We start from the raw sequence: 25744 nt of genomic DNA, 5'->3' as shown, positions 1-25744 counted from the left end.
AAGGAGTTGAATGGCCTCCTCTTGATCTTATATTCCTAAGCTGCGGTTGGGAATTTTTGCCGCTCTCTTGATAGCTGCCAGACCAAGTATTCCCTCCCACCATGCAATGCAGTACAGCTAGCTTGTTCAAATGCTAAATTAGTTCAACACATTTACTAAGGCATCACCATCATATACAGTAATTTGTACGGTGTAGTGTTCTGGCTGAGGCAACTGGCAACAGGTATCACCAGTCTTGGTTTTAACAGAAAAGGTTCGCCACGCAGTTTAGAAAAAATTTAGAGTTGACTATCCACATAAATTCGATAGAATCCACAATTCCCAAACAAAAAAATTAACTTCTGAAATCCTTACAATAAAAAGTAGCAGTATTATTATTTTCACGCAGCGAGTTATGATGATCTGGAATGTTACTGCTGAAAGAGTGGTGGAAGCAGATTCAATAGTAACTTTTAAAATGAATACCTGTAGGGGAGAAGTTTGCAGGGTTATGGGGTAAGAACAGGGGGATGTACTGAAATAGGATAGCTCTTTCAAAGAATTGCCTCTGACACAATGGGCCAAATTGCCTCCTTCTGTGTTATAAGATTCTACGATTGGACTGTTTACGGGATTGTTTCTTCACAACTTGTGGAACAGATAAAAAAGCAAACCACGATGATGAAAGAAGATTAACAGCCTGTGGTGGGTGGCACAAGAAAACTAGAAACGGTACAGAAAGGAGCAAGTCATGCGGCATGATGACACGACACACATTTAAAATACAGTCATGCATGATAACCCCATTCATGGGATTTGCTGGCTTATTTCCCAGAAGAAAAATTAACTTGTTGCACTTACATGGAATTACATAGAATTTAAAGCACAATCAGGCCATTCGACCTAACTGCCTGCATCGGTGTTTATGCTCCACACGAGCATCCTCTCACCCATTTTCATCTAACCCCGTCAGCTTATCCTCCTATCCCTTTCTCCCTCATACATATCTAGATTCTCTTTAAATGCATCCATGCTATTCGCCTCATCTACTCCATGTGGGAGCAAACTTGACATTCTCACCACTCTCTGGGTAAAGAGGTTTCTCATGAATTCCTTATGGAAGTATTAGTGACTATCTTATAATTATGGTCCCTAGTTTTGGACTCTCCCACATGTGGAAACATCTTCTTTATGTCTCCCCTATCAAATCTCTTCATAATTTGAAAGACCTCTATTAAGTTAACCTTCAGGTTTCTCTTTTCCAGAGAAAAACGTCTCAGCCTATGCAGTCTTTCGTCCCTGAGATTTAAAAGAAATGTTAAATTGAGATATTCTCCCGCAATGAGGAAATAATGATGGACCTAGGAGAAAAACTCTAATAACTTTAGGCAGAATGAGGCGAATTTCACTCACTGGCCTCCACAGGTAATTGGCTCAACAACAATCCCACTTGAGGCAAATTGTTATGGACTACAAACCTGTAACATTCTGTAAACATACATATTGACAGAAAAACAATGCTTTGTCAATAAGGCCTGCAGCCAAGCCCACTTTATTGAACCAGTGCTCAGCTGGAGTAGGACTTATGTTGGGAGTAGTATATCCGAGGCACCATATGGAACCTGATCCCAAGAGCCACAATCTCTCTGTAGTTTTAAGTACAGATGCACTTTTGGATACTTTACCTTCCACTCAGCGTAGAGTTAAAGGGTACTACATGGATTCCCAGGGGGCCACTGTCTCCAGAAAACTCCACCTTCTTTGTCAAATCACTGCCAAAAAAAAGACAAGATGGATGAGGTTACACACAACAACAGCTGGGACTCTACAAAACCACAGCTTTTTAACCCATTCTCCCAAATAAGTAAATAGTGTAGGGTGACTGGATTATAATGCATCTGTTAGGGCCTTAAGGATATTTTAAAAATAAAGATTCAAATAAGTCAAATGCAAATAAACAGAACAAAGGCACAACACTGCTGTTCTTCCTGCAGCATAAATGGGTACAATCAATACTACTTGGTCTTCAGTCAAAGCACTCAAAAACATGATTGCTGAAACAAGGGAATAAAGTCTCCTTATAATGCAGCACCGTGATAGAACTCCAGTGCTCAAACTGAGAGTGAGTGCATGAAAGCAAGGGGAGGGGGGTGGTGTAAGATCAGGTTAACTACATAACTGTTAATATTAACAGCCAAAAACACGATGACTCACTGTAAAAGATAAAGTATGCTTCAATAGATGGAAATGATACAATATCTAGAATGTTGGAAGTCCTTCACCTCCTCTGGAAGGAAAGCTGCTGATTTAGGGGGTTGTGGTGGGGTGAAAATCGCCTACACTGGAAAATTTACTTTTTCAGTGTAGATTGACTGTTGACGAGTTTTCAACTGTGGAGGGCATCGCAGCTATGCCCGATTCTGTCTTCAGTTAGATATTCACACACACTGGCACACGTGTTCCGCTAAGAATTATAGGATGGGATTTAGGAATGGAAACGCTGGTCAATTTGGCCCCTCTATAGCCCTCTTTATGTACTACCTGGGGGTAGCACGATAGACTAGAGAAAGAATAGTTGGATCTTCTGCTCTTCATGGTGTAGTGCTGCACGAATAGCACTTTGATCCAGCCAATCATTTGGGAACATTCCCAGTGCATTTACATCACTGCAAGAGATGTTTTGGAATTGGGCACCTCGGAGGATGACTCAATAGATAAATCCACTACCTGATATGCCTAAAGGCCAGGAAAATTACAATGGATTCATTCTGTCCTAGAAAAGCATCTCAGAATCATTGGGCAGGGAGTAGGGGAAACAGGAAATCAAGGGGTGGAAAAGAAATGTAGAATGAAGAGTTTTGTACCCTTTACTTATTTTTAAAATCTAAACAGCTGTAAGGACTCAGCCTCTATCGCAGGTCTGTGCTGAATTAGCTGCTCAGCCCAAGTAGCGTTGAGATGCTAAAAATAGTGCCTTTGCACCAGCGAGTGAACAAGCTATGGTTTTCACTTCAGCTTGGCATCCTGCTGGAAATGCCTGTGTGCGTGCACGTCAGGTGAGAACAGAGTTGGGCCTGATTTTGACCAAATAGCATTCCTATGCTTAAAACAATAACTTGCATTTAAACAGTGCCTCTAACTTAGTAAATCCCAAGGCGCTATCGGACAATATTTGACACCAAGCCATATAAGATGTTAGGACAGGTGACCAAATGCTGGATGAGAGAGGTAGGTTTAAAGCAGCTTCTAAAAGGAGGCAGAGGCAGAAAGGTTTAGGGAGGGAAATCCAGAGCTGGGGCCTAGGCAGCTGAAGGTACAGCCGACAATGGTAGTGATTAAAACCAGGGCCGCTCAAGAGGCCAGAATTGTAGAAATGCAGAGTTCTCAGAGACTGGAGGAGGTTAGAGAGATAGTCACGGACGTGGCCACAGAAGGATTTGAACACGAGGATGAGAATTTTAATTTTGAGGCAATGGTCAGTAGCACAGCAGTGATTGGTGAATGGGACTTTGAGTTAGAATACAGGCAACAAAGTTTTGGATGAACTCAAGTTTATGAAGGGTAGAAGATGGGAGCTTTTTAAAATATCTGTTCGTTGGATGTGAGCATCGCTGGCAAGGCCAGCATTTGCTGTCGTCCCTAACTGCTGTTGAGAAGGTGGTGATGATCCAGGAGAATATTGGAATACTTGAGTCTGGAGGTAACGAAGGCATGACTGAGGGCTCCAGCAGCAGATGGACTGAGATAGATGTTTATAGTCTACTGCCATGCATGAATGACCAAAGATACCAGAGGGGGTCAAGTGTCCCATGAAATCAGACCCTGGAAAGGAGTTTTCACCTTCAGAGGTGAAGAGATCAGGGTTAAAAAAAAAAACTGGAGGAAGAAAAAATCTATTTAGCCATCTTCCCTATCAATAACATTCTATACAAGAGACTTGATTCTTCATTGTCTGTGTCTATAATCCATTATAATACCCCTATATGGCGCTGGAGCATCAGCCTGGATTTTTTAAAAACTTATTCATGGGATATGAGTTTTGCTGGCAAGATCAGTATTTATTGCCCACTCCTAATTACCCTCGAGAAGGTAATGGCCTTCTTGAACTGCTACAGTCTGTGTGGTGTAGGTACACCCACAGTGCTGTTAGGAAGGGAGTTCAGGATTTTGTCCCAGCAGCAGTGAAGGAATGGCGATATATTTTCAAGTCAGGTTGGTGTGTGACTTGAAGGGGAACTTGCACGCGGTGGTGTTCCCATGTGCCTGCTGTTCTTGTCCTTCTAGGTGGTAGAAGTAGGTGGGGGGGGGGGGGGCGGGGGCGGGGGTTAGAATGCACTCTCGAAGGAGCCTTGGTGGGTTGCTGCAGTGCATCTTGTAGATAGTACACACTGCAGCATGTTGGATCATGGTGTTGGAGGGATTAAATGTTTATGGTGGTTGATGGGGTGCCAATCAAGGGAGCAGCTTCTTCCCGGATTCCATCGAGCTTCTTGAGTGTTGTTGGAATTGCACTCATCCAGGCAAGTGGGGAGTATTCCATCACACTCCTGACTTGTGCCATGTGCTCAAGGCTCTGCAGTGGGACTTTCTGACTCAGAGGCAAGAGTGTTACCACTGAGCCACGGCTGACACCTTTATGTACAAGCCTAGACGGTGAATGCCAATGAGCTTTTCGACAATCCGGGTCATCATGGTCAAGCCTGATTATGGACCTCACCCAATGTTCACACGTACCCACACTTGACTGCAAACTTACTGATTTAACAACCTGGAGCAAGAACTCTGCTCAATCATTTCCCCTCCCCAGCCCTAGACCGATGAAGGTAATTTCTGGTTTCATTTTCAAGTAAGAATCTTATTGCATGCACAACAAAGAGTTAATCTTCCCAATAATTAATGGCTTTTGCTGCTTTCATAACTGCAGACAAAAGCATGCAAATGTTTTGTGTCATTTAACATCTGGTACAAGTAAATATGAGCTTCTCATACAACATGCAAATGATCCTGAGGGGAGGTGAGGAGAATTTTTCTTTATGCACAGAGTTAGGACGATATGGAATGCATTGCTGGAAAGGGAGGTGGAAGCAGATTCAATAGTAACTTTCAAATGGGAATTGGATATGTACTTGAAAAGGAAACATTCACAGGGCTATTGGGAAGGTGCAGGGAAGTGGAACGAATTGATAGCTTTCAAAGAGCCGGCTGAATGGTCTCCTTCTCTGCTGTATCTATAATTCTAATAAATACACACAGCCATGTGATGTCTCCACATTATTCTGCAGAGTTGGATAATGTAAATGCGTTAAGATTGTTCTACCTGGCTATTTTAGACATTGTGGTGGATCTCAGTTGGCTGTTACTGTGAAGAATTTCTGGTTTCAATTCAAATTCTCACGTACAAATAAATTTCACGGGGATAAAAGTTTTGCCCAATGTAATGGATGACTTGAGACACCCACAGCAGGCATTTTCGAAATCAAAATAGGTAAAATTTCTTACTATTTTTAATTCCTTCCTTCCTCCTCCACAAAATAGAAATTTCTCCTGTTTGCGTTAAGAAATTTTAGCACACAAGCCAGAAATTCCTGAAACACCACTGCCACCCAAAGAGAGAATGGTGCCCACGCTTTGGTCACATCTCAAGACATGTCAGTAACATTCCGACTGACCGTCCTTTTTGGAAGGAGGCAGCATCTGGATCAGCTTACTGACTTCATTCAAGTTGGAGTCAGACAAGAGGTAGGCCAAGTGGCAGTAAGCTCTCTACCACAGAGCAAGGAGACATGCCAAGGAGAGGAACAAAACTTGTGCTGCTCTCTTTCAGACAAGAAAACAAAGCTGGACACATAAACCCTCTATCTCTCCACCATTGGCAGTCGTGCCTTCAATCGTCTAGGCCCAAAGCTCTGGAATTCCTTCCCTAAAGCTTTCCACTTTCCTAGCTCTCTCACCTCCTTTAAGACACTTCTTAAAACACACATCTTTTGGTCACTTTTCCTAAAATCTCCTCATATGGCTTGGTGTTAAATTTTATTTGACAACGGGTTGGGGTGGCACAGTGGCGCAGTGGTTAGCACCGCAGCCTCACAGCTCCAGGGTCCCGGGTTCGATTCTGGGTACTGCCTGTGTGGAGTTTGCAAGTTCTCCCTGTGACCGCGTGGGTTTTCAGCCGGGTGCTCCAGTTTCCTCCCACAGCCAAAGACTTGCAGGTGATAGGTAAATTGGCTGTTGTAAATTGCCCCTAGTGTAGGTAGGTGGTAGGGAATATGGGATTACTGTAGGGTTAGTATAAATGGGTGGTTGTTGGTCAGCACAGACTTGGTGGGCCGAAGGGCCTGTTTCAGCGCTGTATCTCTAAAAAAAAAAACGGTCTTGTGCAGCACCTTGGGATGTTTTACAATGTTAAAAGTGCTATATAATTGCAAGTTGTTGTTGCCAAACTATGAGGAGCTGGCAGGAAAGACCAGTTGAGATCTGGGTCAGATCAGCCATGATCTTATTGAATGGCGGGGCAGGCTTGAGGGGCCGAATGGCCTACTCCTGCTCCTATTTCTTATGTTATGTCTTTTATTTTCCCTACTCTTCTCTCTCCACTTTCTAACTTCCCCAAAATAGTCTGGTTCATCCAGAAAGAGATACTTTTAACAATGCAGGAAAAGAAAATGGGATGGGTAATTAACTAAAAAAAAACTTTGCATAAACTTTCACTGCCTCCCAGGCACATCACAGTGGCAGAGTGGGAACAGAAAAAACAAATCAGAAGGATTTATGAGCAAGAACAGTCAGAGGCAGAAAAACAAACGCACAAGGTCTCTGGATGGAGAAGCAACTGATAGCTCACTTGTTAACAGGAAATGTAAGTCACAAGTAATTTTATCAGTTTCTTTCCCTCACAAGAAAATAGAAAGATAAGGAGCGTTTCAGCACTTCCCCATGAGATAAAAAGATGCCATTTTCAAGGCTATGATGGGGTGGGGCAGGGAGGAAAAGGTCAGTAAAATATCAGTCTCCAAACCAGGGTGTTCTTGAATGCTAGGGTTGCAATTCCTCAACACTGTGATCACTTAGTGATGAAAATAAAATGTATCGATAGCCTCATTTTTGTTCAGCATTTTCTGGCCACACCATTCTTTAGATTTTTGTCATTGCCTCTCTGGAGCTGGCTGTTTCAAGAGGGGCACGGGGGCAGAGAGGGGCACGGGGGCAGAGAGACATAAGGACAGACAGAGACAAAGGGAGAGAAGGAAAGAGCCAGAAAGAAAGGGAGAAAGACATAAAGAGAGAGGAATGAAACAGAAGTGGGAGGCCCATCTTTCGAATTTCTTACTTTGCTATGGTGAAGCATGTCATCTCTACTTCATTTTTATCTCCCCCATTGCCCTCCTCTAATGTCGAGGAACTGAATTTGAGAACTCATGCCCAGCACTGCATGGTGTCACACTATCAACACGAAATGACTGGCTCATGAAAATTTGCTTCAAAATATCAGCAGAGTGTTTTTAATAAAGTCCTGTTTTATGAAACTCTGCATCAATGTGTTATCCAATGGAACATTACAAAAAAAAATGGGATAGTAGAAGACATTGGAGAAGACATGAGAATGATTAAACATGCAACCCTCAACAGTGTAGAGTACTGATCTACCAATATAGTTTGCCACTGAGTGGTAGGTGGGGAGACAAGGTTTCCCCTCCCATCTGCCCCAACTACAGGACAAGAGGGAGTCTTGCCCGGGGTGATCCATATACCTGTTGGTTCAGATAGAAATTTTATAAATTTTGGAACAGCTAATGTAGCTACATCCCTTCAGAGAGCTAAGATAATGAATGGCAAGAGGACTAGACAGCACAAAGAAAAAGAAAATCACACTTCACACAACAAAAGAAGAAAGGATATATGGGTATCTTTACTTCCACAGAGAGAACCAGTCACCAAGTTTAACTCTCCGACACCAATTGATTCACCATACCCGCAAGCGCATTTTGAATGCTTGTCCGTCAGCCCTGAGTGGACTGTTCTTACATCGTCTGTAGGTGTCCAGTTTGCTCCCTGTAAGATTAGGAGACACAAATGGTTATAAAAGAATTACATCAGGAGATCGTTGGGGTCTATGTGTCAAGCTAGTCAATTTTGGTCAGCTTTTGCCGGTTCTCTAGGTTGGCATGTATGATTCACTGTGGTTCTGTTTTGAAATACATTTCTATGTTCGACCTTTTGGAGAGTAAATGTAAAACTAACTGCTGAATTTAATCAAATATATAAACAGGCGTCTTAGACTCTCAGGCAAGTGTTTTAATGGCAGGATTAGTTAACAGAGGCCAATAATTTCACTGATTTCATTTTTAGTATTAGGCAAATCAATAGGTAGCACTTCCAAATTGCAAACTATTAATAAAACGTTTTACAATATTTATTTTGCCTTTCATTAAGAAGTCTTCACAAAACCATTGACATAAAATAGAATCTGAAAATGTAATTAGGCTTATCTCACTGTGTCTTTGGTACAGTAAGCTTTGAATTTCATGTAATGACTAGCCTCAAGTGCATGGGCCAGAACATAAAGCCAATTTGGACTGCCTATTTCAACAAGGCAAGCTATCACACAATCTACATATAACTGACAGCAAGGAAAAATGTCCACCTTACTGAGGAATGTAAATTCACTGATTTTGAAAACAAGTTCAAGAAAAGCTTACAAATAGTATTTGTTCATGAACCTCGACGGCCCCTTTTGTCCCCTTCGCAAATACTGTGCTTCAGAGCAAGGGATTTTACACATCACTATCAATCTAATTAGTGGAAAGGCTTTTGTATGTATTAGATGGTGTAACACCTGTGCAGACAAACTGCGCACTAAGGATGCATCTCATGAAATCGATTGTACTAGTTGAGGTAAGTATAAAAAGCCTTAGAACACTTCATGCAAGGTACCAAAAGGGAACAACTTTCCCAAAGGCAAGCCCTAAAGAAGCTCCAGTCAACCAGGTAACTGCATTTAAGCTTTGGCATGACAATTTGCATTTATATAGCACCTTTAACATGGTAAAATGTTCCAAGGCTTTTCAGAGGAGTGATTATCAAATTACATTTGACACTGAGTCACATAAGGAGATAATAGGACAGGTGACCAAAAACTTTCTTCAAGAGGCAGGTTTTAAGGAGCATCTTAAAGGAAGTGAGTGAGAGATACAGAGGTGAAGAGGTTTAGGGAGGGAATTCCAGAGCTTCAGATCAAGGCAGCTGAAGGCAAGAGGCTACAGTTGGAGGAGTATTGTGATCTGGGTATAGAAGAACTTGCAGCCTGGTCACATCTTTACAATGCCAGAGTGTGGGGAATCTGGCACACTATAGGCTATCCTCATCATAGGCAGTCAAATACAGCCATCAATGGATAGATAGGACCGCTGTGGAATATTAATGTTGCTAGTGACAGGTAGGGATGAGGTTTCATGAGGATATCAGCTTTTGCAGTAATTGTTGTCTTTGATCAAATGCAATTCCCAAGTCAAGGAGCTGAAATTCCATCTCTATCAAAGCATTATAATGTTTTTGGAAAATAAACAACCAGACAGTGAGCCAATACAGATCTGCAATTATTTGGATTTTATATTAATATGCCACAGTGCTGAATATGATCTGCTTAGTCTGATCGCATATGAAATCTGAGTCACGTTCCTGGTGGATGGGGCGCCAGTTTGAGGAAATGAACGCCAGCCATGGCTCAATTGGCAGCACTCTCATCTCTGAATCAGAAAGTCGTAGGTTCAAGCCCCACTCGAGACTTAAGCACGAAATCGAAGTTGACACATTAGTGCAGTGCTGACGGGAGTGCTACAATGTCGGAGGTGTTGCCTTTTGGATGAGTCGTTAATCCAAGGTCCCGTCTGCTCTCTCAAATAGACGTAAAAGATCCCATAGCAGCATTTAGAAGGAAAAGGTGGTGGGGGACAGGGGCGTCTCCCTGGTTTCCTGACAATTATTTATCCCTTAATAAACATCACTAACACAGATTATCTGGTCATTATCTCATTGCAGTTGGTGAGACCTTGTTGTGCACAATTTGGCTGCTGTTTTTCCTACATTAGATAGTGACTACTCTTATGGACAGGAAATGGCATGGCTAGTTTCTGCTGATCACCTCCCAACTGACCACAGATCATGTTTTTGTTGAAGCTAGTATTTCAGCTCCTGTGTTTTGTTGGCCAAATAAACAGACAGTGACAGATTTTCTCGAGTTCAAAACAGAAGATTAAATATTTATTGAACAATAATCACCCTAAATAATCACAACACTGCCCACGCACGCATTCACTCTCACATACACACTCAAGAAAAGATAGATCGAAGGTAAAGGTAAGAGGTGTTAAGAGTTCAAGGAGCAAAAGTCTGCTGTTTTCAGGAAAAACCTGTGGGATCCTCTTGGAAGGGAAGTTTTTGAAGTTGCAGATTTGTTTGCTGGTTGTCTTGCTCTTGCTGGGTTTCTGAAGTCTCCTGGCAGTCAACACTTGAGTTTGAACAGAGTATTGGTATTTTAGTTCAATTTTCACAGGTGGAGGAGTTGTTCAAAAGGCACTCTCTTATTTCTCTGCTGCAGTTGGTTGGTCTTAACTGGAATAGATCTCTCTCTCTCAGCCTTGTGCTGGAATTTGAGCTGGCTTTCAATGTTCACTCTGTAGCTGGAGATCTCAGACTGATGTTCTGATGACTTGATGACTAATGACTTCCTTTTTCTCCAAAAAGGTTACCTTTAAAGGTAAACTCAAAGTGTTAGTTTCACCCAAGTGACTTCAGGTTTTTGGTTCCGGAGGGACTGCACAACAGCTTCTGATTTCAGCCCATTTTGATAAGATGAGGGATATTCACACTTTAATGTGGTGATTGTAACTGAAGAGGTGGCCTCTGTGAGTGCCTTTGTTTTAGTTCATTTTGTGGATAGGTCACATCCATGTGTGATGAGCTGTTTAATTTCAACGTAGACAGGCAAATGAGTTTCAGTTCTAACAGAAATGAATGCGTATCTCAGTGCAGGAGAAAGTGTCATGTGACTTTGTCCTCCATCTTGTTGAAGGTAAGCGGACCAGTCTTTTCAAATTGTTTTTTTTAAAAAAAAATAACTCTTCAGTTTATTTTGTATTTCCATCGCTGCACTTCTCGTGAGTATGACATTACACTTCCAAAAGTAATTAATTGGCTGTAAAGCGCTTTGGAATTCCATGTTCATGAATGGCGCTAAATAAATACAAGTCTTCTTTCATGAAACTATTCTGCACACAACCTCATGCTTAGAATTCCGTAGGATGCAAGCAAAAGGGAACATAATCGAACCTGGGAGCTGGTCAACAACAGCAAAACAGCTTCCATTTATATCGTGCCTTTAACGTAGTAAAACACAAGTTGCACAGGAGCTTTATACAACATAATTTGACACCGAGCCACTTAAGGAGATATTAGGGCAGATGGCCAAAAGATTCATCAAAAAGGCAGGTTTTGAGGAGCATCTTAGAGGAGGAGAGAGAGGTAGTGAGGCACGGCGATGTTTTGGGGGGGGGGGGGGGGGGCCTCTTGCAGCTAAAGGCACAGTCGTCAATAGTGGAGCGATTAAATTCGGTAATGAGCAAGAGGCCAGAATTAGAAGCACAGAGATATCTCAGAGGATGGCAAGGCTGGAGGAGGTTACAGAGATAGGGACGGGCGAGGGCACAGAGAGATATGAAAACAGGGATGAGAATTTTAAAATCAAGGCATTCCTTAACTGGGAGCGAATGTAGGTCAGGTCAATATTAAGACAAAAACAGGTGGGTGAAACCATTAACAGCTGTGCAGGGAGATGCAACATAATAATGGTGTTTCTTTTTACTTTGCTTCTTAACTAATCCTTATGGTGACAAATAAAGTCATCAATTAGGAAACAGTGCATCTCACAGCAGACAACTGAAGTTGATGGCCTTTGACAGACTGTAGAAAACTAAAGTTAGTAGACAGCAGCTAGTAAACTTCAGGCAAAAGGAATATTATTGTCTTGAAAAACCTATGCCAAAAGTGCTTCAAAGGCACTTTGTTAAAAATACTGACCATGGGAGGCTGCCAGGCCATGCTTAAAATATTGGGTAATATTGTCACCATTTGTAACATGTTCCTACCAAGACAGACCAAAGCCAATGGTGGACACAGCTTCTCTTGCAGAAAAAAAGGACATCAGGATTATCAGAAATGGCAACACCAGTAAGAGACAACAGGTTGGCCAAAGATGTTCTTTTAATGCAAATGTAATACATGTGCACAAGCAAGTGCCAAAAGTCACAACTGCCAATGTCTGAGTCTCCATTCCAAATTGGCACTTCAGACCGTTTGTGATGCCCATTCTTTCCTGGAAATGTTGTACAGAATAGGGATGTTCTGTTCTCAGTCCTACCATGACTACATCTGGGAGAGATTTCTTTTGAGCTAATAATTTATTTTGAACATGTACAGTTCTAGTAATACCCACACTGATTGTATAGGCATCAGGAAAACGGGTCCCAATCAGTGCATTTCTTGAGCGTAGGGAGTAGCAGGAGGATGTAAAGCAACAAGTCTACAAAGCACGTAGCCCCTGTAAATTCTGTTAAAGGGGATGGAAACCTTTGGCTCACTTGTAACTCAACATTGCATATTCAGAACAAAAACAGGCTCCAGTGTTCACTTGCAAGTAAACACATATGCAGGTTTAATAATCTCCAGTATTGGCAATTCTACATAGGATACTATGAGTGGGATGCTTCAGTTGACCTGAACAGAGGTGAGTAGACTAACATTTACTTGATGCTGATGCAGAATTGCAGACATTTTAGACACATTTTATTACCAATTTGTTTCTCTAAAGCAATAAACTACAGGAAACTTCCCTCACTACATAACAGATTGTAAGATACTTGAATATTACTACCAGCCAATGATGAGCCACTGGACTCCTTTATAATGACTTCAGCTAAAATTGGCAGTGCAGAAGAAATTCTAACACCTTTCTGTTTGCATTCCAGACTGCTAGCCAGTATAAACATCGTAGTGTTAGAATAACAGAAAGTACTTCATTAAAAAGTGTATTGATGTGCTCTAAAACAGTTCTAATTACTCCTTGGGGGAAGAGGGGGAATTCACTGATCATCAGCAACAACCTACCCAAAGGACAGACAGCCGATCTGTTTGGCCTTGTATAATCCAGCTGTTGGTTAAATAGAATGCTCACAGGGACATCACCTCCTGGCCTTGAAATACTTGAGCTGGGGCCAATCTTCCACCGTCTCCGCATTTCACTTCCCCATCATAATTATAAGCAGAACAACAGACAGGCAGTGAGTTACAGTACAGTCCTTTGACTGAGTCTCTCCAACGGGAGAGAGAGGTGGAGGGAAAAAAAAGAGAGATTGAAAGACAGAAAGATGGAGAAAAGGAAAGAGCAGAGAGAGAGAGAGTAACAGAGAGACAGAGACAAAGAGAAACTAGGAAAGAAAAAAAATGAATTCTAGAGAATGAGGCCTTGGCAGCAGAAGGCAAGACACTGGTCCTGCAAAGGGGTCAGGGGAGATGCACAAGAAGACAGAGTTGGAGGAAGAGAGAGTTTGGGGACGAAGGGTGGGGGGAGGGGGGGAGAGCGGGGGGGTGCGTTCAGGCCTAACAGAGGTTACAAAAGATATGGATTTGAGGCCTTACAGGGGTTTAAGCAAAGATGAAAATATTACATTTTAGGGTACTGGGGGATAGAGGCTTGCTACCTGACGTAACGTTACAGGGGACTTGGATGTGGAATAGTATAGGGGCAACAGAGTTTTAGATAGGGTTAAGTTACAGAGCATAGAGAACGGCAAAGCATTGGAATAGTTGAGTCCGGAGGTATCAAAGGCATAGATGAGGGTTTCAGCCCTCTCAAGTGGATGTAAAAGATTCCACATCTCCATTCGAAGAACAGCAGAAATGTTCTTCCCGATAAAGGCCTGCTCGGATCTGCAAACGAAACCCGACCTGATCCCGACAGAACCACATCCGACCCGAGCCCGACCCGGCCCAGCCCAAGTCCTTCCATTTTTTCCTGCTCCCGACCCAACCTGATCATCAGTTAACCTATCTTCCGTTTTTCACTTTGTTGCTGATCTGCACAAGCTTAAAATAACTGTAACAAAACCACCTTTCTAGTCCAAAAATTACATTAACTTACCTGAGGTTGTGAAAGTGCGTGTTCGATTCAGCCCGACCCGACCCCAACACATCGGCGGGTCCCATCGGGTTCGGGTCGGGTAGCCAGCCTTTACTTCCCGATGCCCTGCCCAATATTTATACATCAAGCAACATCACTAAAACAGATTATACGATTATTATCTCATTGCTGCTTGTGGGAGTTTGACGCGTGAAACATTTCTGCCGCATTTCCTACATTGCAACGGCGAAGACACTTCAAAGATGTAAGCACACTTACGGGGCCTTGGTTTAATATCTCATCCACTGCAGCACTACTTCATTACTGCACTTAAGTGTCAATCTAGATTTTATGCTCAAGTCTCTGGAATGGGACTTTAACTCATGACCTTTAGACTCGGAGGCACGGCTGACACAAGTATAACGACGAGTCTAGAAGAGCAGCCAAAATGCACATGTGAGTATACAGAGGCATTCTGTTGTAAGAGCTATGTCAATGTTTATGAGACACGAGACCTGTTAATAAAGAGAGGACAGAAAGGCGACAATATGAATGAGTTCAAAGTTGAACGCTGAGGACCTGTGATGTGCCATGAGATGAAAGAGGATTGAAGTTAAGCGGACATCATGGAGCAATGCGGGAGCAGGTTCTAGAGCAGGACAAACAACCGCAGGAATGGATCAGAGGTAGCTGAGTGAAGAGTGAAAATTTCCAGTGGAGCAGCAGAAAACTGAGCGAGCAAAATTGGACCAGGTTTGTCAATAGAGGCAGAGAATACACTCACTAGAAAGTGGCAGCAATGGTAGAAGTCACAGTAAAATCCAGATGCCAATGCAGAAATGAAAGATGACTCAGGACAAAGAGATAGAGTGCGTGAGCATACATGCGAGAAATCAGTGAGCAAGAGAGAGATAGAGAAAGTGAGTGAACGAGCATTTACAAGAAAGAGTGTGCGCAAAAGGAAACAAAGAAATAGTAAGTCTGCGCAGGATAATGCAATAGAAACAGGGAGGTTGGATGAATTAAACTTTAAAATTTCATCTTATTTTCACTCACTCCTGGTGCTATTTAATTGCTTCTTTCAATCATTCTTTTATTATAGTGCTCCCAGTGTTGGCCTGTCCCCTTTCAATGCTCCTAAATCTGCTGGAATAGATTGATACTTTGCGTCACCTAACCTACAGTACCAACGGCCATTACCTCTCCCACCATCCTCAGGCGACCTACCAGAACATGAAGCACTTTCACGGCTTCTTCCCTCTCCCTCAGCCCCCGGTTTAAAAACATAACTGCCACCATGCCTGAGCGCACAGATCATGCTGTGTGCTACACACTACAATTGGCAGCCCAGGACACACCGACATCATGGCAAGAAAGAAAAGTTCAATATATTGACCCCTTATTTTCCATTTTGATACCTTTCTTTGAGATGAAATTTAATGGCTCCCTGTGGCAACAAGCAGCCAAATGTATGAATATCACTGCATTGGTACAATTCACATTAATACTTATTTGATGATATATATCCAGAATAGCTCAATGAGATTACACTCTTCCTTTACAGAGACACCCCCAGGGATGCTGGATGTATGGAGTGGGGGTGTCCAGTGAAATTGCCCATCTCATTCACAGAGTTCAGGAGATGTTAAGTACAGGAGCAGAAGCAAAAGAAATGACATTACATATCACATTTACACTGGGGCCTAGGGTGTATTAAAATGAAATGAATCGCTGTACTGAAGCAACTAAATGGTAGTGGAGAAGTCGATTCCTAGTACAACGCCATCTGTGTACAGGCTGAGCTGTTTGCTCTCCACACTCCAATTGTCCTGGCCAATATTTATCCCTCAACCAATACCACAGACAGAATATCTGGTCATTAGCACATTGCTCTTTGTGGGAGCTCGCTGTGCGCAACTTGACTTCCATATTTCACATATTACAACAGCTGCTACACTTAAAAGTACTATATTGGCTAGAACGTGCTTTGGGATGACCTGGAGGTTGTGTAAGGCAATGTATAAAAGCATTTGCGACCATCTTCAACCAGAGTAGATGATCCATTTCAGTCTCCTTCTGAGGTCCCCAGTGTCACAGATGCCAGTCTTTAGCCAATTTGATTTAGTCCAGGTGATATCAAGAAACAGCTGAAGGCACTGAATACAGCAAAAACATGGGTTCTGACAACATATTGGCTGTCGTATTAAGGACTTGTGCTGCAGAACAATCCGTACCCCTAGCCAAGATGTTCCAGTACAGCTACAACACTGGCATCTACCCAGCAATGTGGCAAATTGCCCAGGTATGTCCTGTACACAAAAAGGAGGACAGATCTAATCTAGCCAATTACCACCCTATCAGTCTACTCTCGAGCATCAGCCAAGTGATGGAAGGTATCGTCGACAATACTATTAAGCTCCACTTAGTTAGCAACAACCTGTTCACAGATACTCAGTTTGGGTTCTGCCAGGGCCACTTGGCTCCTGACCTTATTACAGCCTAGGTCCAAACATGGACAAAAGAGCTGAACTCAAGAGGTGAGGTGAGAGTGATTGCCCTTGATATCAAGGCAGCATTTGACTGAGTGTGGCATCAAGAGCCCTAGCAAAACTGAAATCAATGGGAACCAGGAGGAAAATGCTTCACTGGTTGGAGTCAAATCTAGCACAAAGGAAGATGGTTGTGGTTGTTGGAGGCCAATCATGGGCAATAAATGCTGGCCTAGCAAGCAATGCCCACATCCCATGACTGAATAAAAAAAACCTTAGCCCCAAGACATTGCTGCAGGGGTTCCTCAGGGTAGTGTCCGAGGCTCAGCCATCTTCATCATAAGGTCAGAAGTGGGGACGTTCACTGACAATTGCACCATGTTCAGCACCATTTGCAACACCTCAGATACTGAAGCAGTCTGTGTCCATATGCAGCAAGACCTGGACAACATTTAGGCTTGGGCTGATAAGTGGCAAGTAACATTCGTGCCACACAAGTGCCAGCCAATGACCATCTCCAACAAGAGAGAATCTAACCATCTCCCTTTGACATTCAATGGCATTATCATTGTTGAATCCCACACCATCAACATCCTGGGGGTTACCACTGGACCAGAAACTGAACTGGACCAGCCACATAAATACTGTGGCTACAAGAGCAGGTCAGAGGCTGGCAAATCTGCAGCAAATATCCCAATTCCTGATTCGCCAAAGCCTGTCCACCATCTACAAGGTACAAGTCAGGAGTGTGATGAAATATTCTTCACTTGTCTGGATGAATGTGCTCCAACAACATGCAGGAAGCTCGACACTATCCAGGACAAAGCAGCCGGTTGATCAGCAGCCCATACATCACCTTAAATATTCATTCCTTACACCACCGATGCACAGTGTCCAGCAGTATGTACTATCTACAAGATGCACTGCAGCAACTCCCCAAACCTCCTTCAACAGCACCTTCCAAACTCGTAACCTCTACCATCTAGAAGGACAAGGGCAGCAGACACATGGGAAGTTTTTTTTTATTCATTCATAGGATGTGGGCGTTGCTGACTAGGCCAGCATTTATTGCCCATCCCTAATTGCCCTTGAGAAGATGGTGGTGAGCTGCCTTCTTGAACCGCTGCAGTCCATGTGGGGTAGGTACACCCACAATGCTATTAGGAAGGGAGTTCCAGGATTTTGATCCAGCGACAGTGAGGGAACGGCCATATAGTTCTAAGTCAGGATGGTGTCTGGCTTGGAGGGGTACTTGCAGGTCGTGGCGTTCCCATGCTTTGCTGCCCTTGTCCTTCTAGGTGGCAGAGGTCGTGGGTTTGGAAGGTGCTGTTGAAGGAGCCTTGGTGAGTTGCTGCAGTGCATCCTGTAAATGGTACACACTGCTGCCACTGTGCGTCGGTGGTGGAGGTAGTGAATGTTTGTAGATGGGGTGCCAATCAAGCGGGCTGCTTAGTTCTGGATGGTGTCGAGCTTCTTGAGTGTTGTTGGAGCTGCACCCATCCAGGCAAGTGGAGAGTATTCCATCACGCTCGTGACTTGTGCCTTGTAGATGGTGGACAGGCTTTGGGGAGTCAGGAGGTGAGTTACTCGCCGCAGGATTCTTAGCCTCTGACCTGCTCTTGTAGCCACGGTATTTGTGTGGCTACTCCAGTTCAATTTCTAGTCAATGGTAACCCCCAGGATGTTGATAGTGGGGGATTCAGCGATGGTTATGCCATTGAATGTCAAGGGGAGATGGTTAGATTCTCTCTTGTTGGAGATGGTCATTGCCTGGTACTTGTGCGGCACAAATGTTACTTGCCACTTATCAGCCCAAGTCTGGATATTGTCCAGGTCTTGTTGCATTTCTACATGGACTGCTTCAGTATCTGAGGAGTCACGAATGGTGCTGAACATTATGCAATCATCAGCGAGCATCCCCACTTCTGACCTTATGACTGAAGGAAGGTCATGGATGAAGCAGCTGAAGATGGTTGGGCCTAGGACACTACCCTGAGGATCTCCTGCAGTGATGTCTTGTCGTTGATTGATTGACCTCCAACAACCACAACCATCTTCCTTTGTGTTAGATATGACTCCAGCCAGCGGAGGGTTTTCCCCCTTATTCCCATTGACTTCAGTTTTGCTAGGGCTTCTTGATGCCATACTGAGTGAAATGCTGCCTTGATGTCAAGGGCAGTCATTCTCACATGACCTCTTGCGTTCAGCTCTTTTGTCCATGTTTGAATTAAGGCTGTAATGAAGTCAAGAGCTGAGTGGCCTTGGCGGAGCCCAAATTGAGCGTCACTGAGCAGGTTATTGCTAAGCAAGTGCCGCTTGATAGCACTGTCGACGACACCTTCCATCACTTTACTGATGATTGAGAATAGACTGATGGGGCGGTGATTGGCCAGGTTGGACTTGTCCTGCTTTTTGTGTACAGGACATACTTGGGCAATTTTCCACATTGTCGGGTAGATGCCAGTGTTGTAGCTGTACTGGAATAGCTTGGCTAGGGGCTCGGCAAGTTCTGGAGCACAGGTCTTCAGTATTATTTCCGGAATATTGTCAGGACCCATAGCTTTTGCAGTATGCAGTGCCTTCAGTCATTTCTTGATATCACACAGAGTAAATTGAATTGGCTGAAGACTGGCATCTGTAATGCTGGGGACTTCAGGAGGAGGCCAAGATGGATCATCAACACTGAACTTCTGGCTGAAGATTGTTGCAAATGCTTCAGCCTCATCTTTTCCACTGATGTGCTGGGTTTCCCCATCATTGAGGATGGGGATATTTGTGGAGCCAACTCCTCCAGTTAATTTCCATCATCTGCAAGTTCCCTCCAAGCCACACACCATCCTTACTTGGAACTATATCGCCGTTCCTTCACTGTAGCTGGGTCAAAATCCTGGAACTCCCTTCCTAACAGCACGGTGTGTGCACCCGCACTGGATGGACTGCAGCGGTTCAAGAAGGCAGCTCACCACCACCTTCTCAAGCGCAATTAGGGATGGGCAATAAATGCTGGCCTTGACAGTGACACCTACATCTCACAAAAATGAATAAAATACAATTTTTCTTTCCTTGGAGCACTAGCCCTCATGTGAGGGAATGTCTTGGGTCAGCAAAAGACCTTTATGTATATGTCTGGAAATACAGCTTCTGACTTGTTCTTGATTATATAAAGAACTGGAGAGATAAACAGAGAGAAAATTAGATACTAGGAGAGTTTTATTGGTGCCCGGAAAGCAGGATATTGGAGAATGTGTGCAACCAGATTGTTAACACCAGAACACAGTTAAATCATTATTTATTAAGTGAGGGCTAAGACAAAAATTATGTATGTATAAAGTGTTAATACAGTAAACAGATGCTTGCAGGTTGCTGCTGACATAGCCGTAATAATCTACGAATCTAAAGAAACTTTATGGGGCTGAATTTAATGAGTCCGCAGCTGCGGAGAATGGCGGCGGTCCCATGTACCACATGAGGCCACGCTGCTGCGATTAAATAGCAGGCAACCATTTTACATAATGGAAGCTGCAATCACCCCCAGTCACGTGGCGGAGGCAACATGCGAGACATCAATCACGGCGTCAGCTGACATCGGATCAGGTGATGGTGCCATTTTTAAAAGCCTGCCTGCCCTGCATTCACTTCTGCCTTGCAGTCTGCAGAAGGGCACTTTGCTGTTAGGCATAGAAAGTCTGTTTCTGTCACCAATCAAACCCCCTAGGATTAGTGGAGAGGATGGCAGAGGTTAGACCAAGGATGGCCCCACACTTCAGTGATGCCTCCCTGCTGATTCTCCTCCAGGCTGCAAGTTCTCTTCCCCAGCGATGGCAAGAGGAGGTCCACCCACCTGACCAAGCAAGCCTGGGTGGAGATTGCAGAACAGGTCAGCAGCCTTGGGGTCACCCGACGCAACTGGGTGAGGGCAGGAAGAGGGTCAATGACCTTCTACATTTAGCCAAGGTGAGTGCTCCGTTCCAATGGTCTTTTCTTTCTTTCTTTTTTTTTAGAGATACAGCACTGAAACAGGCCCTTCGGCCCACCGAGTCTGTGCCGACCATTAACCACCCATTTATACTAACCCTACACTAATCTCATATCCCTACCACCTACCTATACTAGGGACAATTTATAATGGCCAATTTACCTATCAACCTGCAAGTCTTTGGCTGTGGGAGGAAACCGGAGCACCCGGCGGAAACCCACGCGGTTCACAGGGAGAACTTGCAAACTCTGCACAGGCAGTACCCAGAATTGAACCCGGGTCACTGGAGCTGTGAGGCTGTGGTGCTAACCACTGCGCCATTGTGCCGCCCTTTTTTTTTTAAGGCCCACCCATTTATACTAATCCTACGTTGATCCCATATTCCCTACCAAATCCCCACCTTCCCTCAATTCACCTACCGACAACTAGGGGCAATTTATAATAGCCAATTTACCTATCAACCTGCAAGTCTTTGGCTGTGGGAGGAAACTTGAGCACCCGGTGGAAACCCACGCAGACACAGGGAGAACTTGCAAACTCCACACAGACAGTACCCAGAACTGAACCCAGGTCGCTGGAGCTGTGAGGCTGCGGTGCTAACCACTGTGCTGCCCCCTTTTCTGGGGTTTTGATGTTACTCGAAGGGTTTGTAACATGATGAGGGTGCCACTGCCAGCGCAAAGACAGAGAGGTTACAACCTCATCATGACAGCTGCATGGCTCAGTAAATGCCATGAGATATATCAGATCCACCAGTTGGTGACGAAGGCCTCATAGTAGCTGAACAGTCATAGTGAAACATATGCCAATTTATAATTTCACCATCTTTTTCATACAGGAGAAGAGAGCCCATAATAGGATGGAGGTGGCCAGGACTGGTGGAGCTGTCCATGATATGCGTCCTTTCAGACAGGCTGAGAAAGAGGCCTCAGAACTAGCAGGGAGCCAAGAAGGACGTGCTATATCTGATGGGGAGACTAGAGTCCCTGCGCAAGAGAATGATTATTGCTGTTCATTGAAAAATTCATGAATGATGCAGAGCCACCTCAGGCATGTTTGCCATAACAGGATATGTGTAGCCTAACCCACATGTTTGTATTCTATCATGCAAGCTGACATTCGCAGGTGACCACAGCCCTAGAGGGACACCCGTCAACTTCTGAGGAGGACGACCACTCAGAGGATGCACCGTCCCGCAACTCTCCTTCCACCAGCACAGGTACTGTCACCTTGGTGGGCAATCGACTGCATTAGAATCAGGGTCACTAGCTGGCGTGAGCACTGCACACACACCCGAGCAGCTGGCTGAGGCTGAGACAGCTGAGGCCTCAGACAGTCAGAGGACTGTGAATGGCCAGGCCCATGCTGAGCCCCAGGCAGATGATCAGCCTCTGTTATCAACAGCACAGGGAATGCTGGAGTTGCAAACGCAGCCACAAGGGGATGATGGAGGAGCCCATCCATACCATGACTGCTGACATGTCCCAAGCAGACAAGCGCATGGCTTCCTCCATCGAGGAGGTTAGCGAGCCTCTTTGAGAGCCAGATTCCACAGATGCGCCAGGACAGTGGCGCAGTGGTTAGCACCGCAGCCTCACAGCCCCAGCGACCCGGGTTCAATTCTGGGTACTGCCTGTGTGGAGTTTGCAAGTTCTCCCTGTGTCTGCGTGGGTTTTCGCCGGGTGCTCCGGTTTCCTCCCACAGCCAAAAAGACTTGCAGGTTGGTAGGTAAATTGGCCATTATAAATTGCCCCTAGTATAGGTAGGTGGTAGGGAAATATAGGGACAGGTGGGGATGTGGTAGGGATATGAGATTAGTGTAGGATTAGTATAAATGGGTGGTTGATGGTCGGCACAGACTCGGTGGGCTGAAGGGCCTGTTTCAGTGCTGTATCTCTATAACATAACTAAAAGACCTGCACACCATTACCTTGGCCATGAGCTCAATACAGCAGTGGCAGGTTGAGAGAAGGACCATGAGCCTGGCGACTTCTCGCACTCCTAGTCCTTCTCTGGTGAGCAGAGAGGTTCCAGTGAGCCTTGAAAGGGAGGAGGAGGTGCTGCACTCCACATCTGGGGCTGCTCTCAGGGCACTTCAAGTGTGCCCACTGACACCTCAGCCCCTCCGCCATTGAGCCCAGCTCCAGCAGTCGTGACTATGAAGAGAGTCCTGCACCAATGCAGGAAACCCTTAAGCAGCTGGGGCCCTCCAGGACACAGGCACCCAGAGGACGGCCGCCTAAGTCATCTTAGGCCAAGGGGCATCCTGATCAGCAGCCTGCCTCCAACACAGCAGCTAGCACAGGGGTCACACCACATAGGAGCGTCTGCAGGCTTACTAAGAAAAGGGCATAGCCACACATGGGTATTCATGGGTGAGATCAATATGTTATTTGGAAAATAATTAAACACTCTTTTGTGCTAATCATTAGCCATCATTGTGTGAAAACCATGTTCCAACATACCTTAATTGTGAGTTTCTAAATTCCACCCTACCCCTTAGTTCAGTGCCAATGTGACCACAGCCCTCATTATCATGGCAATGTAACTGCAGATCTCATTAATGTATGCTCTCCCCTGGCCACTAGCACACATTGCAGCTGGTCAACATTCAGAACAGAGATGGAAAGGACGCAGAAGACTACATGCATGAAGATGAGTCTTTACTGGATTCTCATTAAGTGGACATCAGGGTGGCTGAAAGCAGGTCATTATGAGGTTGTCTCTTGCCTCCTTTAAGCATCGCTCAACACGTCTGGCCTCCATCGCTGTGTTATCATCATCTATTGCTGCTTGCCCTCATCTCTCCTCTGCATCCTCCTTGTCGGAGGATGACTGTCGCTAGGGTATATCTTCATGTAAGGTCTCCCCCCTCTGTAGTACTAGATTGTGCAGAGCATAATGATACGTGAGACCCTCCATGGGGAATACTGCAGGGCTCCACCAGAACAATTGAGGCAGTGGAACCTCATCCTCAGCAGGCAAATGGCCTGCTCGATGGTTACTTAGGTGGAGTCATGGCTAGTGTTGTACCTGTCCTCGGCTGTATGGCAAGAGTTCCTCACAGACGTTAGAAGCCATGTCTTCAATGGGATGCCCTTGCCCCCGAGAATCCATCCCTGAAAAGGGGGGGGGATTGAAAAGCTGTGGCACCTGGGACTGTCGAAGCATGTAGGTGTCGTGGCTGCTTCCTGGAAAGCAGGCACACACCTGCAGGAAATGCTTTTGCAATTGTAAACCAGTTGAACGTTGATTGAATGGAAGCCCTTCCTGTTGATGAAGGCGGTTGGCTGGTCCATTGCAGCCTTGATGGCCACATGTGTGCAATCTATTATACCTTGCACCTGGGGGAATTCAGCTATGACCCCAAATCCGATGACCCTCTCGACTTGACTGTCAGGGTCCATCCAATAGCGCACATAGTCACAGGCCCTCTTGAACAGGGCATTGATCACCTCCTTGATACAGTGGTGGGCTGCAGCCTGGGAGATCCCACACATGTCTCCACCGGATCCCTGGTAAGATCCGGATGCGTAGAAGTTTAGTGCCACGGTAATCCTTAGGGCCACTGGCATAGGGTGACCACCAAATCCCATAGGTCGCAAATCATCCTGCAGAAGGCCACATATGTTGGTGACGGGTTCCCTGGAGAGCCGTAGTTTTCACTGACAGTGATGCTTGGACATCTGGAGGTAGGTGATGCGAATCCTGTAGACTCACTGGCATACTTGGGACCTTCTTGGCCTGGATGACTGCTGCTGTTCGCGTCGTGGAGCTTCAGGGTCAGGCGCAGCTGCCTCTTGGGTCTGCCTCTGTCAGAGACGCTTCAGCACACCAAGGGGATCCAAAAACACAAGGTGTATGAGACCCACGGCAGGTGTCCTGGGGTGTTCGGATCACTTCAGATGCAGAAACGAGCCTGCCTTGGCAACTATGCTTACCAATTTTCTCATCTGAATACCTAATGTGCCTCAGGACTAAAAGTTACTGTTGGGCTACCATCTTTTCCAGCAGTGTGAAACACCACACACAGTGCAACAGCATTTACGGTACCCTGTAATGCCTCCCCGATACACCAATCTTAGACGCTTGCAAAACCCTTGATACACACAGCCCCTTTGCAGAGCCCTCAAATACACACAGCCCCCTTGCAGAGCCCCCAAATACACACAGCCCCCTTGCAGAGCCCCCAAATACACACAATCCCCTTGCAGAGCCCCCCCGATACACACAACCGCCTTGCAGACCCTATATCAACAGAGCAGCAATGGCCGCAGAACCCCACACTTCCCCCTTGCTGCAATGGTCAGGATACCTCCCTGTCGTGTCACCGAGGTCTCTCGGCTCAGTGCCACCAGCTTTTAACAAGCGTAAAGCTGAAGGTATGCGAGTACCACACACCATTCACACAACCACGGTCCAGTCATTAAATCGGGAATAATTACATTTAAATTAATGTAAAACAGCACGTCAACAATTTAAATTAGGTTGCTGTTGTATCAGGGCATCAATACCGTCATGGTACTTTCCCGCCTCTGACGAAATCAAAACACTTAGGAATGGCGGCGGGTTTCAGGGTGGCCAGCTCCGCAGCGATTCTCCATCCCCTCATGCCACCCAAAAGGCAGCACAAAATACAGCCCACAGTATGCAAAGAAAAATTTGGATTTGCAAATGTCAAGGCTAAACCAAGAATATTCTTTTCATACTATGCGAGTTCGGCCATATATAGGATACCAATTGAGCTTTTCTCATGGGGATGCCATTTAGAACTGAGATGAGGAGAAATTTCTTCATTCAGAGGGTGGCGAACCTGTAGAATTCTCTACTGCAGAAGGCAGTGCAGGCCAAGTCATTAAATATATTCAAGAAGGAGATGGATATATTTCTTAATGCCAAAGGAATCAAGGGATATAGGGAAAAGGAGGGAACAGGGTACTGAATTAGACCATCAGCCTTGATCGTTTTTGAATGGCGGAGCAGGCCCAAAGGGCCGAATGGCCTACTCCTGCTCTATTTTCTATGTTTCGATTAAGTAAACATCTCCTTTACAACAACAACAATAGGGTAATGCAAGAAGAAAATGTTTCTACATAGAAGGCTTATGAGAACAGGGAAACTTATGGCTTA

The 25744-nt window shown here is 44.9% G+C and overlaps 1 protein-coding gene across 5 annotated transcripts in view; it reads right to left on the bottom strand.

The window, feature by feature from the left end:
* LOC137372300 (partitioning defective 3 homolog B-like) overlaps nucleotides 1-25744 on the bottom strand; it is a 1025472-nt gene that overhangs the window by 642664 nt on the left and 357064 nt on the right. For all 5 annotated transcript variants that reach the window (XR_010975414.1, XM_068036099.1, XM_068036101.1 and 2 more), the window contains exons 5-6: nucleotides 7949-8028; nucleotides 1665-1751 (exon numbers count right to left, since the gene is read on the bottom strand). Coding sequence is in view for 4 of the 5 variants with exons in the window: in XM_068036099.1 (XP_067892200.1) it covers nucleotides 1665-1751; nucleotides 7949-8028 (167 nt within the window). In the remaining variant the exon portion in view is untranslated. The remainder of the gene's footprint in view (nucleotides 1-1664; nucleotides 1752-7948; nucleotides 8029-25744) is intronic.

This window comes from Heterodontus francisci, chromosome 7, assembly GCF_036365525.1.
Source record: "Heterodontus francisci isolate sHetFra1 chromosome 7, sHetFra1.hap1, whole genome shotgun sequence".
NCBI classification, from domain to species: domain Eukaryota; kingdom Metazoa; phylum Chordata; class Chondrichthyes; order Heterodontiformes; family Heterodontidae; genus Heterodontus; species Heterodontus francisci.
Note: the sequence above shows the minus strand (reverse complement) of the source record. Positions and strands in the feature narration are given on the sequence as shown.